The sequence below is a fragment of the Grampus griseus genome (genome assembly GCF_964374135.1).
Source record: "Grampus griseus genome assembly, chromosome: 1".
Taxonomy (NCBI): Eukaryota; Metazoa; Chordata; class Mammalia; order Artiodactyla; family Delphinidae; genus Grampus; species Grampus griseus.
Genome location: NC_139017.1, coordinates 181,401,776 through 181,413,867, shown reverse-complemented (window position 1 = coordinate 181,413,867; position 12,092 = coordinate 181,401,776). Strand labels below are relative to the sequence as shown.

Here is a 12,092-nt window from a genome sequence, read left to right as displayed (position 1 = left end):
CTAGGTGCCCGGGCTGCCCCGAGGGTCCCAGGCCGGGGCGGGGGTGCCCACTGCGCACAAAACTGCATCCCACGGCCAGCGCGCTAGACCCTCCGGCGGCGACTGGGGAGGGTCGGTTCCCCCCGAGGCCAGGCGGCCTCCGAGGAGGTCGGAGCGGGGTGGGGCGTGGGAAGAGGGGGCAGGAGGTAGTGCAGCCCTCAGAGCTGGGAGGGGTGGGGGGGAGGGGACCCGGGCAGCCTCCCAGTGAGGGGTGGGCGGGGTTCTGGGGGTCCGAGGGCCCTCGGAGAGGTGGGGTGGGGTGGGGGTCCTGGAAGGCTGGGTGGCCCACAGAGGGGGTCGGAGGGGGAGGCGGAGGAGGGAGGCGGGCCGCGCCAGCCCCGGCAGCCCAGCTGGAGCACGAGCCCAGCATCCGGCCGCGGGAGGATGCGGCCGCCGCAGAGCCGGGACCGGGTCTGAGAGCACCGCCGGTCTCGCGCGTCCCTGGCGCTAGCGGGCTGGCGCGGGGTGGGGGGCGGAGCGGCCGGGAAAGATGCTGCGGGCGGGTCCACATTGCCCTCTAACGGGTCCACATTGCCCTCTAACGGGGACCCTCGAGAAGACACCGCGCCGCCGGGCCCGCCCCAGCCTGCGCGCGGGAACTCAGCGGCCCGCGGGCGCATTAAGCCTGCACTTGCTGGATGCGCTTACTCTCCGCAGCCGGGATGAAAGTGCGATTGTTCCCATGTATTAATAAAACCTGACTCACCTCCCCGGGATGGCTCAGGGGCTCCTCCGAGCTTTGTTGAAACGTGGGGTTCACTCTGGGTCCGATTTTAAAATACAGTGACTCGAGTCTGATTTTTTAAAACAATGATTCAGCCACTGTGTAATTTTTAGGTACAATAATACAAAACTGGGAGCTTAATAACAATTGATTTAATTACAGAAGGTAATATGGTACAGTTTCTAGTCTCCATTTTCAAAATCTCATCATTATTTTAGCGACGTGCCAGGGAATAGTTGCGAAATGAAATTCCTAACGAGCGCAGGGAAAGGAACTCTGCACAGTGGTAAGCCATCTGCGCACGCGCATACTCTTCCACTGGGTGCAGTTCCACAGTCCAAGTATTCGGCTGGGCGTTTGGGGACGCGGTGTGGCTCTGCTGTCCCTTTGAGAGCACATTGGTGTCATTCTGCAGTTAGTCGAGACTGGCTGTGAGGGCGTCCAAGCTGGACTTGGCCTGGGGAGAGGGGGGAAAGGGGGAAAGGGGCCCCACCAGAGATGAGGAAGCTCAGCCTTCCAGATGTTTCCCCAGGGCGGGACCCGGGGGCGGGGGGAGGAAGACCGGCAGGCCGGTGCCCAGCTCAGTCCCTGGGGCCACAATCAGGCCAGCTGCTTCTGGGAAGCCTGGCCTGACACCTAACCGCCATGTCCTCCATGGGGAGGGTGGTGCTGTGGGACCTCGGATGGAAATGGCCTGGAGAAGCCTCAGCCCCCAGGTCCCCCAGGGCAGAGGGGCTTCGTCTCGGGTCCTTCTCTGGCCCCCCGGCCAGTCCTGTGGCCGAGCTTTTGGGCTCCTGGAAGCTCCCTGGTTACTGGTATCTGAAGAAAGACCCAACCACCACGTGCCAGCATGCTAGGAAGTGGACTGGCCTGAGAGTAATGTACTCTGCTGCCTCCATTTAAGATGCAGGGCTCCTGCTGTCAGCCCTGCTCACGTGAGGAGTGGGTGCCCCCACGCAGGGGAGCTGTGTCCCTGGTCCCCAGGGAGGGAAGGGGCTCCCAGGTAGGGTCTGGCAAAGGCAAGGAAGGCCCCATCCTCTCCCAAAGCCCCCCCGGCTGTTGAAGCCTGGTCCCTGGGCTCCATCCCCGATGGTCCCTGTCATGCTGCCCTTCTGAGTCGCTGGGGTTCTCCAGATCGTGGCTGCCACCTCCCATGCAGACGGTGTTTTTTTCAGGGGACACCTTGGCAGGGTACGGGGCTGCTCGGAGTACTGAGGCTGGACGTCCCTCAGAGCTTGCTCCAGGCTGCAGACTCTACCCTGAGCCCCACCCGACCCATCTCTGTTTTCAGAGGTGTCCCCCATCTCAGACCGCCAACGGCCGCTGGCACCGAGCTTGCGGCAGGCACAGGTGGCATCCACACTCACCTGAGACTCACCCCTGCTGATCGGGCCTCCGTCTGTGTTCATAGTCACTTTCATAAACATCCAAATTCACTCTCGAGCCCCCTGAAGACCCCGCCCCGCCCCCAGACGGCAAAGGGTGTCTTACATACATACTGACAAGAGGAACCCGGGAATCAGTCCAGGCTCCACTCCTGATGAAAAGATCCACTTTTCCTAATATTTCCCTCTAGGACTCACCCTGCTTGGGAACTTTGGAGCTAATCCTCACCTATTTCCTTTTGCACCCCTTTTACCAATATCCAAAATCTGGGTCAAACAAGTTAAAAATAGACTCTAGTCCTTCTGCGTGTGTTCTGTCAAGTTCCAAAGGGGAACCTCTTAGCAGCAATTAGAAGGCAGGTCAAGTGGCCAGCGGGCCAGCCCCCCCAGGGAGCAGTGTCAGTGGCGTGCGGGCTGGGTGTGCGCGATGTGTCTTTTAAAGCAGCAAGGCCGCCAATGCTGACGCTTTCTCCCTGGTTTCTCCGTCATAGATTTATTATAAAGTCATTAAGGACATTGAGCCAGGAGAAGAGCTACTGGTCCACGTGAAAGAAGGCTCATACTCCCTGGGGACGGTGCCCCCCAGCCTGGATGGTAAGCCCCCACCCACAGGAGCAGAGGCCTGGAGCTCCCATCACTTCGGGCCACGTGACAGGGGCCGGGGGTCCCCCGGCTGCTGCCCAAGGCCCACCACCCGGACCCCAAATGAGAGAACCAGCCTCTTCCTAACAACTTCTCAACCTAAGCGCTTTGCTTTCTCCTTCCTTGGGTTACATGGGCCACACCCTGAATTCGAGACGACTTCAGACAGTGCGTGTGGATGGGTGTCCTGCCGCCTTACAGCTCTGCAGTGGTAGAGTCCTAGGTTACAGCTCTGCAGCGGTAGAGTCCTAGGTTACAGCTCTGCAGCGGTAGAGTCCTAGGTTACAGCTCTGTAGCGGTAGAGTCCTAGGTTACAGCTCTGTAGCGGTAGAGTCCTAGGTTACAGCTCTGCAGCGGTAGAGTCCTAGGTTACAGCTCTGCAGCGGTAGAGTCCTAGGTTACAGCTCTGTAGCGGTAGAGTCCTAGGTTACAGCTCTGCAGTGGTAGAGTCCTAGGCGATTTTTTTTTTAAACTGCATAATTAGTATTAGCAGCAGCAGCATTGCCTGTTCTCTACATGACTTAAAAACAAACAAAACCATTTTGCGGCTTGGAAACCTTTGCCTCCAGAGTCTGTGCCAGGGGAAAGTTTCGGTCTCATTTAAGAGAGGGCACTGATGCCATAAGTGTCTTTGAAAGTAACGCCCATCTGCAGTTAAAAGCAAAAAGTCCCAGAGACAGGTTAAGGGAAAGTTTATGTGGTGAGAGGGAAAATTTAGGGCTTCGGTGGGCTCCTTGGTGGTACGGTGGCCACTGAGCTCTTTCAGCGGGACTGCGGGAAGCGTCCCAAATGTCCTTTCCTCTCGGTTGGTCACTTGGCGTTTGTCCAGTAGACATACTTCCCTTCCTTGTTCATCCATGCTCAGGCACATCTCAGAGGACGCTTGAGAAAATCACAGTCTCGTATAAGCTCGGATTTCTGAAATCCAGATTTCTTTTCCTTCATCCACGTTGCTAAGCCTTGGGATTCTGGAATCGTTTTTAAGCCGCTGAGGAAAAGTCCGGTTGGAGGACGCTGCGTTGGCAGCGGAGTACCAGCTGGTCCGTTAACTCCCTAAGCGCAGCTGCTGAGTAGACCGTGTCTCTTCTTTGAATGAGACCCCAGCAATGAGCAGACAGGCAGCCTCTCCTTCTGGCCATCTCCGGAGCTCAGGATTCCATTCCTGCTAGAGAAAGGGGGGAGGTTGGTCTTTCCCTTCCTGTCTTTCTTCCCCTCCCCTCCAAACACTCCAGGGGTTAATGATTAATGCCACTTACTGCAAGTTTCTCTAAGGAACTGCTCCAATGTCATGGCCCGGGGGTGCGCTTGGCTGGGCTAGGGAGCTGGGCGTTGGAATTAGCAGGAAGCAGAGCGACCTTTGTGGTCCCGAGTGTGGCCCACCTTTGTGGGGCAGCACTGTGTGCCCGTGAGTTGTTCCAAAGGCTATCTCCACAGAAGGACAATTCTGCAAGACGGCCCTACGCATGCTCTCCTCTAGACTTTGGTTTTAATTAGGCCATGGAGAAAAGAATGGCTGAGCTCTGGGTAGCAGAGGGGTGGTCTCACTTTACTTAAAATAATTGTTGAAAAGACCTGTGAATCTTACCTAATGCACAAGAAGGCAGAGAGATAAATCTGCCTAACCCAAGGAGTGCGGCCGGTGGTGGGGTTTCGTTTGTATGATGACATGTCTTTCTTCCAAAAGGTTTTAAAAACCTTGATTCCTGTCCCCCTTCCAACGCCCGATCTTCAATAACCTGGGTCTACATTTTCCTAATAATTTACCAGACGTTTGTGGGCTAACTGCTTTCGGCACATAATAGTCCCACATCAAATATTTGACTCTCTATACCCTTTGCTGTCAAGATCACTCCTTCACTTCTCAACAGTCCCCCCCGCACCCCCCTGCACCCCCCTGCACCCAGTTAACTCTGAATCACACAGAAAGAGAATGTAAAAATGTTCCTGACTAAGATAATTATCATAAAAAATCTTTTATCCCAGCCCCAGCTAAATGCAGCGGCCCCTTATCGCGGCAGGAATTTGGAGTGTGCTCTTGAGGGCTTTTGAGCCTCCAGGCTGGTAGCTTAGCATGCAGATGCCACATAATTGTGTCCCCCTGGGCTCCCTGAAGCCATTAGGCACTGATGTATTTTCCTGCTACATTCCTGCTTTGCCTTGAAAAGTTGCTGATAGAACTTCAGATAGACGTGAGGCTGAGACTTGACAAACAGAACATGAGGCCGCCATGGCCTTGGTTTACTTTGGTTTGGGTAGAAGACAGAGCTTCAGCCCCGGTCCACGGCCTCCCCAGATTTAGATGAAGAGACTTCAGTTCTGAATCACAGTTCTGCGTGCTCTTGTTGGGGGCAGGGGCTCTGCCAGGACAACGTCCAGGTATCATGGAAGAAATGGGGGTGGGGGCCGCTTTGCCAGTTCGCTGGGGGAAACAGCCCCAGTCCTGCAGACCTGGGACTGGCAATGCTCTTTCAAAGCTGCCCCTTTGTAAAGAAATTCAGTTCCCATTTACCTACAAGTGATTCAGAGCCGAGGGAAGCCACTTTCAGATTCATTAGTTCCAGGGACTTCTTATTTTGTTTTTACTCTTTCAATGGAGAGGGGAAAGATTTCTCTTTCAGGAGAACTTCTTGCCCTTGGGAGAAAATAAAGAAAATCATTTCCTTTCAAATATGCCTTTCTTTTGAGAAAGGCTCAAATTTATTAACTTTTCCCCCCTCTCCAAAAAAGATCAAGAGGCTGCATTGTATTGGGTATAAAGCATGAGACAGGCATAATATAACATAATACAGCAATACAACACAATAAACATAATGGAACCCGAGTGTAACATACTCTAGTATTTCTTTAAAATGGAGTTGCTTATGCTGGGAAAGTGAAAACCACGTGGACTGGGCACATCCTTCTTGCCCCGTCCAGCTTGCCCTGGGTGTGTACTCAATGTCAACTTTACCTGCGTGGAAGTCGTTGGGACACCTGTGCACACCATGGCACAGGTGAGCGAGACTTGGACGTGTCCTGTCCTCGGCTCTGTCCTTGGACAGGAGCAAACTTGGGCTGGTGATGGGATGAGGGCAATGGAGGAGAGGGTGCCCTCCACGGCTGGTTCCACTGCCTCCAGGACGCCCTCAAATGCCTTCAGAGTGAGAAACAGGCTGAATTTTCATTGTAAATCCAAAGTCCAGATCCAAACTGGAAACATAAGTTGGTCAGTGCTATGGATGGGCGGGGCTATGGATGGGTGGGGCTATGGGTGGGCGGGGCTATGGGTGGGTGGGGCTATGAACGGGCGGGGCTGGCCCTTCTTCTTGTCTTTGTTTGCAAATTTCAACTTTGGTGACTGTTCTTAGGTGGGTCCAGAAAGAGTAAGATACAAACTGGCATTTCTAACTTCATCTTGATGCTGGTGGGAGGGGGCCCCCCTCAGCCTCATTCCGGCCCAGGAAGTCCGAACAAGCCCACGAGAGCTTTTTGTGGGGTCTATGCATCCGGTTCTGTTCTAAAATGGTGTTCTTGGTACTCAGACCCAGTGGAAAGGAATCCATGTTCCTAAGGACAGGGAAGGCCTGCGGGGGCGGGTGGATGACAGCGCGTGCCCACACGCACGCCACATGGGTGCCTTTCTTATACCCTCAGCGGGAAGCTGGGACTCAACCGCCTGCCCCGGGCACCCAGCAGAGCGACGGCTCCACGAACACAGCTCTGCCACCTCCCCTCTAGGTGCCCCGGGGGGAGCCAGGCAGCCTCCCCCGGCCTCCTCCATTTACCAGTGACAAAGCATGCGGACTGATGCGGAGCTCGGGGGAGGGGACACCGTATAAAGTTCCCGGGGTGGAGCCTGCCACGTGGAGGGTCCCCGCCTCCACGTCACAGCGGCCATTTCCCTGAAAGCAGCGTTCAGGCTCCCTGCTGTTTTAGAGGCAGCGTCTTGCAGACTTGCCAGGTGACTAGTTTGTGATGTGCGTCCTCCTTTCCCACCGGCCCCCTCTCGGGACTGTGTTTGGGGCTCCACCCCAGCACCCGGGGACCGGCCTGGGGCCTCAGTGGGCCTCGTTTTAGAATCTTTTCTGACTTAGCCCACCGCCTCCTAGTCCTTCTGCCCAGTGGGGCTGCCCGCTGGTGGGGACGCCGGGGTCCTGCTGGCCTTGTGTTCGCAAACGCTGGCTCGAGGGTCACTGGCGCGGCCGCCCTCCGTCCTGGGCTTCTGTGGTTGCAGAGGACCGGCTGGCCCTCTTGCCTCCTTCCAGTCTGTTCTGTGGCTCAGCACGTGTCAGGGGCAGGTCCAGGGACGGCCTTTCTGGGATACTGGGTGGGGGCAGAGCCTTCTAAGCCCTGAGTTCAGCTCAGGTCCCCCCGCCCAGAGCAGGGCTGGGGGTTGTAACTGGGCTCCCCAGACTCTGAGCACGAGCTGGCTTTTCCCCTCCTTGTTCCAGCACTTTCTTGACCGCAGCCTCCTGTCGGCGAGCAGGCCAGGCCGCTGGGACTCGGCTATGTCTGACCAGCGCTGGGCCCGCCTGGCCTGCCCCCCCACACACGCGTCCCCTGGGCTCCTCTCCTCCCCGCAGCTCTCCCCTGTCACCCAGGGAAGGTGACAGCTGCCTCTGTGTGTGTCCAAGGGCTTCATCCAAGGCCCGGGGGCATCTCAGAGATGGATCCCACAGGAGTGTCCCCCTTGGGCGTGGGGGGCTCTGGGTGCCCACCAGTGGGGGCACCGGGTGTGGCCAGACGCCGGGAGCGGTACCTTCGCCCTCAGGCTCAGGGAAGCTTCCAGTCTCGAGGAGTCCTCCCCTACCCCCGCCCTCCCCCAGGCCACAGGTCCAGGTTGCAGAGCTGCCCCCTGTCCTGAGACGTGGGTGGTGGTCCTTCTGCCTGCCCCCATCTCCCCCACCTCCCTGGCTTCTGCACCCCTGAGGGTCAGGCCCTTTTAGTCAGCATCCAGCCCAAGGTTACGGCTTTGCCCACTGCCAGGCCCAGAGGTCCTTGTTCACGTGCGCACACACACACACTCACACTCGTGCAAAAATGCACACATACCCACCCAGGTTCACACAAACACACTAACTCATGCGCACAAGTACAATCACATTCACACACAAACCCATGCACACATATTCACACACACATGTACAGGCACACAAGTGCACATTCGCACACAGATGTGCACGCACTCACGTATACACATGCACACCCAGCACACTTAACACATGGTCAATCATGCAAACGAATTCGTATACTTAATATGCGTGTGCGCACATAACACACATGCGTGCACAGAGACATCCATTCACGTGCGGCAAGTAATCACACACAGGAACACACAAACGTGCACAAATGCAGATGTGCCCCCTCAGGCACACTTGCATGCACCTGCGCACAAGTGTGCAGATATACGGACACACACATTTTTCACACCTGTGGCGGCGACAGAAACACATGCACACGTGCACAGGAATACATATGACACCAGCACAAACATGAGTGCAGATGCACGAACATGCCTGCACATCCACGCGAAGGTGTCCTCATAAGGAGGCAGACGTGCTCAGATATTCACCGACATGCACACCTGTGCGCACACACAGCTGCACACCCGTGCACAAGGAGCGCACACGCGTTCACACAGCCACTCGGCAGCACACCTTTCGATTCATTTGTGCTGGAGCTTTTCGTGCAGGTTCTCTGTTCAGACCTGCGGGGAACACGAGGTGGTCCTCGGCGGGGAGGGGGACCCCTGCTGCAGGGAAAAGCTGTGCCGGGGCAGCCACGGGCTGGGGATGGGCCCGGAGGTCCTTCCCTGGGGACTCACACTCTGAGCTGTTTGGCTTGGCAGGGTCCTCAGGATGCTGCCTCGTAAACTTCATAGTAGCCGCCTCCCTTTTATTTGTTTGACCTTGACGACAATCGTTTATGATACGCTTTGGAGCCGTGCCGTCTCTCTTCTGATTCATACACAAAGCGCTTGGCCAGCCTTCCTTCTCTGCTCCCGAGGCGCGGGGAGGGGCCCAGCGCTTCTCCGTGTTTCTTGTGGGGCCGACGCAGGTCCCTCCCGTCTCCGTGTCCCCCGCCCCGGGGCAGCCCCTCCCAGGTCCAGCAGGAGGGCGGGGAGGATGCGGGCGGGAGGGGGCACAGCCGGTGAGGGAGGCACCCCCTGCAGCCCCGGGCCTGGGGCGGGCCTGGGGCAGGTCCAGGGCCGCCCGTCCACCGCCCACCCTCTCTCCCTCGCAGAGGACCCCACGTTCCGCTGCGACGCGTGTGACGAACTCTTCCCGTCCAAGCTGGACCTGCGGCGCCACAAGAAGTACGCGTGCAGCTCGGTGGGGGCCGTGCTCTACGAGGGCCTGGCCGACGAGCTCAAGCCCGAGGGCCTGGGCGGCGGGGGCACCGACGGGCAGGCCCACGAGTGCAAGGACTGCGAGCGGATGTTCCCCACCAAGTACAGGTGCCGCCCCGCCCCGCCCCGGCCCTGCCCCGCCCCGCCCCGCCCCCAGGAGCCAGTCAAGGACGGCAGGGTCGGCAGGCCCTGGGGGCACAGAGGAAGCCCTGAGAAGGGCAGAGGTCACCCCTGACCCCTCAGGCCTGCCCAGGCTGACAGGCCCAAAGCTCCAAGGACAGGTGGAGACATACCTCAGGGGCAGGTACCCTGGCCAGCTCATCCGCCCCTGGGGACAGAGCAGGCCCGCCAGCTGGTGGTTGGAGGCCGCCGGTGGTCACTGTTCTGACCATAAAGGCCAGGCCCCGGGTCAGAGCCCCCCCTCCACGAAGGAGCCGCAAGTCACCAGGTCGAGCCACCCACCACTGGCCCCACCATCCTGGGGTCAGGGCCGAGTTGTGGAGACAGACAGGGGTGAGGCCCCAGGGCCACTTCCGTGGTGAGGTCCAGGACCAGGCTGCGGGATGCGGCCCAGGGGCTTCCTGGAGCGCCTGGCCCTTGGACACACTTCTCAGACAGTGGGCAGGAGTAGGAAAGGGCCCCCAGGGGTCCCCTCACCCCCACCCCAGGCTCCAGCCTCTGCTTCCCCTGGGGCCCCCCACCTGTCCCGGAGACTTCACAGACGTGGGCACAGATGCCAGGCCAGCTGTGTGATGGCCGGACGTGGCCTCCCTAGCCCCTGGGAGCAGAGCCCCGGGGACCCATGTGGGGAGAAGCAGGCCGGGCAGTCCCAGTGTTCCAGGGACCAGTGAAGACCTTCCCAATGTGCGCCCCTCCTCTGCCTCTGAGAATATCCTCCAGGGCAGCCCTGCAAAGTCAGAGTAAAACCCTATCAGGTCACTAACTGGCTGTGGGATTGCGGAGAATTGGATGCCAGTCCTGTCACAGCCCCCTGGGGACGGGAAATCCTCCACCCTGAACGGATGACTGAGAAAATAAGAGTTTGGGCAAATCCCGACTGAGGCCCTTGGCGGTAAGCGCCGCTCAAGAGGGTCCGTGTTTTCTTTACATAAACACATAAATCACAATTAACAACAGGGGAAAAGCTACAATCTGCCGGGTGCTCGAGAACCAGGCGTTTCTGATCTAAATGGATGGCTGGGCCCCGTAATTAACGGGCCATGATGTATTGCTGCCTTGTTCATGAAGATTAACGGTCATACCTGGGACAGGAGGAGAAGCAGGACGTCCCCCGAGAGGAGGGGGCTCCAAGCTGCTGGTTCGTCCAAGTGCAGCCGCCCCCGCCCAGCAGCTGTGCCCGCCCCGCCTATCACATCTCCTTTGGAGAACGCCGGCCCTCACTCCCTGCTGACCTCCATGGTGTGTGCATGGCGGGCAGCCTCTCAGCGAGCAACCCCAGGTCACTCAGAGGGGTGGCCTTGGGTCTCCTGGGCCTCGTCCCCACTCTGGGGCTCGTGGCAGTGTTGGAAGTCTCCAGACCCCGTTTTTCTTAGGCCCAGGGTTAGCGTCAAGGTGAAAGTTGTTTTGAGCTGGGACCCCGCCTGCCGCTGGGTGCCTCGGGGGTGGTCTTGGGTGAGGGCCCGAGCTCTGTCCACGCACTGGCTTCCCCCCCATCCCACGTGGGAAGGCCATGCCTTCCCGTCCATCCCCTTTTGCCCTGTCCAGGGGGGAGATAGACAGACCAGCTGCCAGACGTCACTCTGCCCTCTGAGCAGGAGACAGTGGCAGGGGCTCCAAGGGGCTGCCGGGAGCAGGCCGTGCCGGGCTGGGGCCCTTCCCTCCCGGGCAGCGGGCAGGGGGGGGACCCACAGTGACCCCCGTCCACTGTGCGCAGCTTGGAGCAGCACATGATCGTCCACACAGAGGAGCGAGAATACAAGTGTGACCAGTGTCCCAAGGCCTTCAACTGGAAGTCCAACCTCATCCGCCACCAGATGTCCCACGACAGTGGCAAGCGCTTCGAATGTGAAAACTGTGTGAAGGTAACATGGTTGCGAGCCCGGCCCCGGCCCCACTGTCGAGATGCAGGTGACGGGCCCCTGAGTCGTTCGGGGAAGAGAGGAAGTGGGCTGGGTAGCACAGCGGGGGAGGGCCCGGGGCCAGACCTGGGTCCTCTCAGGGTTCCTGCCAACGTGGCAGGACAGGCTGTCATGGGTCAAAGTACTGGAGCTTAAGAACGCTTCTGAGCTCCTGTCTCAAGCATCTTCAGGGTGACAGTTCTCTCGAGAATTATCGTTGAAGAAACACAGTCAAGGGAGGCCTGACGGCTCACTGAAAGCCGTGCAGGGGGTCACCGCTGCAGCAGAGACCCGCTGGGCCAGGCTCAGTGCAGGGGCAGAGCAGCCAGGGAGACCCCCATCCCGTGGCCAGACCCAGGCCCGCAGGGGAGCAACCAACAGGTGGGGAGTAACTCGCCGGTGTTTGTGTCCCCAGGTGTTCACGGACCCCAGCAACCTGCAGCGGCACATCCGCTCCCAGCACGTGGGCGCCCGGGCCCACGCCTGCCCCGACTGCGGGAAGACGTTCGCCACGTCCTCGGGCCTCAAGCAGCACAAACACATCCACAGCACCGTCAAACCTTTCATATGTGAGTGCCCCAGCCTGGGCTTCCAGCCGTGAGGTGGGGGCGCTTGGGGGTCAGGCCAAGGCTTGAAAACCCCAGGCTCTTCCCCGCCCGCGGGACCCCGTCTGTCCAGAAAACACTCGCGGCAGCTGCTGACACCTCTGCCGCGAGAAGCCCAGGCCTGGCTGCCCTCCTTGCTTCCTCCCCCTTGCTCGCCCCTCCAGTGGCCAGAGGTGGGCAGTGGGTGGTGAGGAAATCCACTTCCCCTCCTCTTCCCCGCACGCACGTGCTGCCCTGAGCTCCAGCAGGTATATGATGGTCCCACTGCTGCCCCCCAGGCTCTGCTGTTCA

The 12,092-nt window shown here is 58.9% G+C and overlaps 1 protein-coding gene across 3 annotated transcripts in view; it reads left to right on the top strand.

Moving 5' to 3' along the window:
- Positions 1 to 12,092, top strand: part of PRDM16 (PR/SET domain 16) — a gene marked incomplete at its 3' end in the record, with an annotated part of 319,136 nt that overhangs the window by 281,734 nt on the left and 25,310 nt on the right. For all 3 annotated transcript variants that reach the window (XM_082678414.1, XM_082678415.1, XM_082678413.1), the window contains exons 5-8: positions 2,640 to 2,742; positions 9,013 to 9,226; positions 11,013 to 11,160; positions 11,612 to 11,765. In XM_082678414.1, coding sequence (XP_082534540.1) covers positions 2,640 to 2,742; positions 9,013 to 9,226; positions 11,013 to 11,160; positions 11,612 to 11,765 — 619 coding nt within the window. The remainder of the gene's footprint in view (positions 1 to 2,639; positions 2,743 to 9,012; positions 9,227 to 11,012; positions 11,161 to 11,611; positions 11,766 to 12,092) is intronic.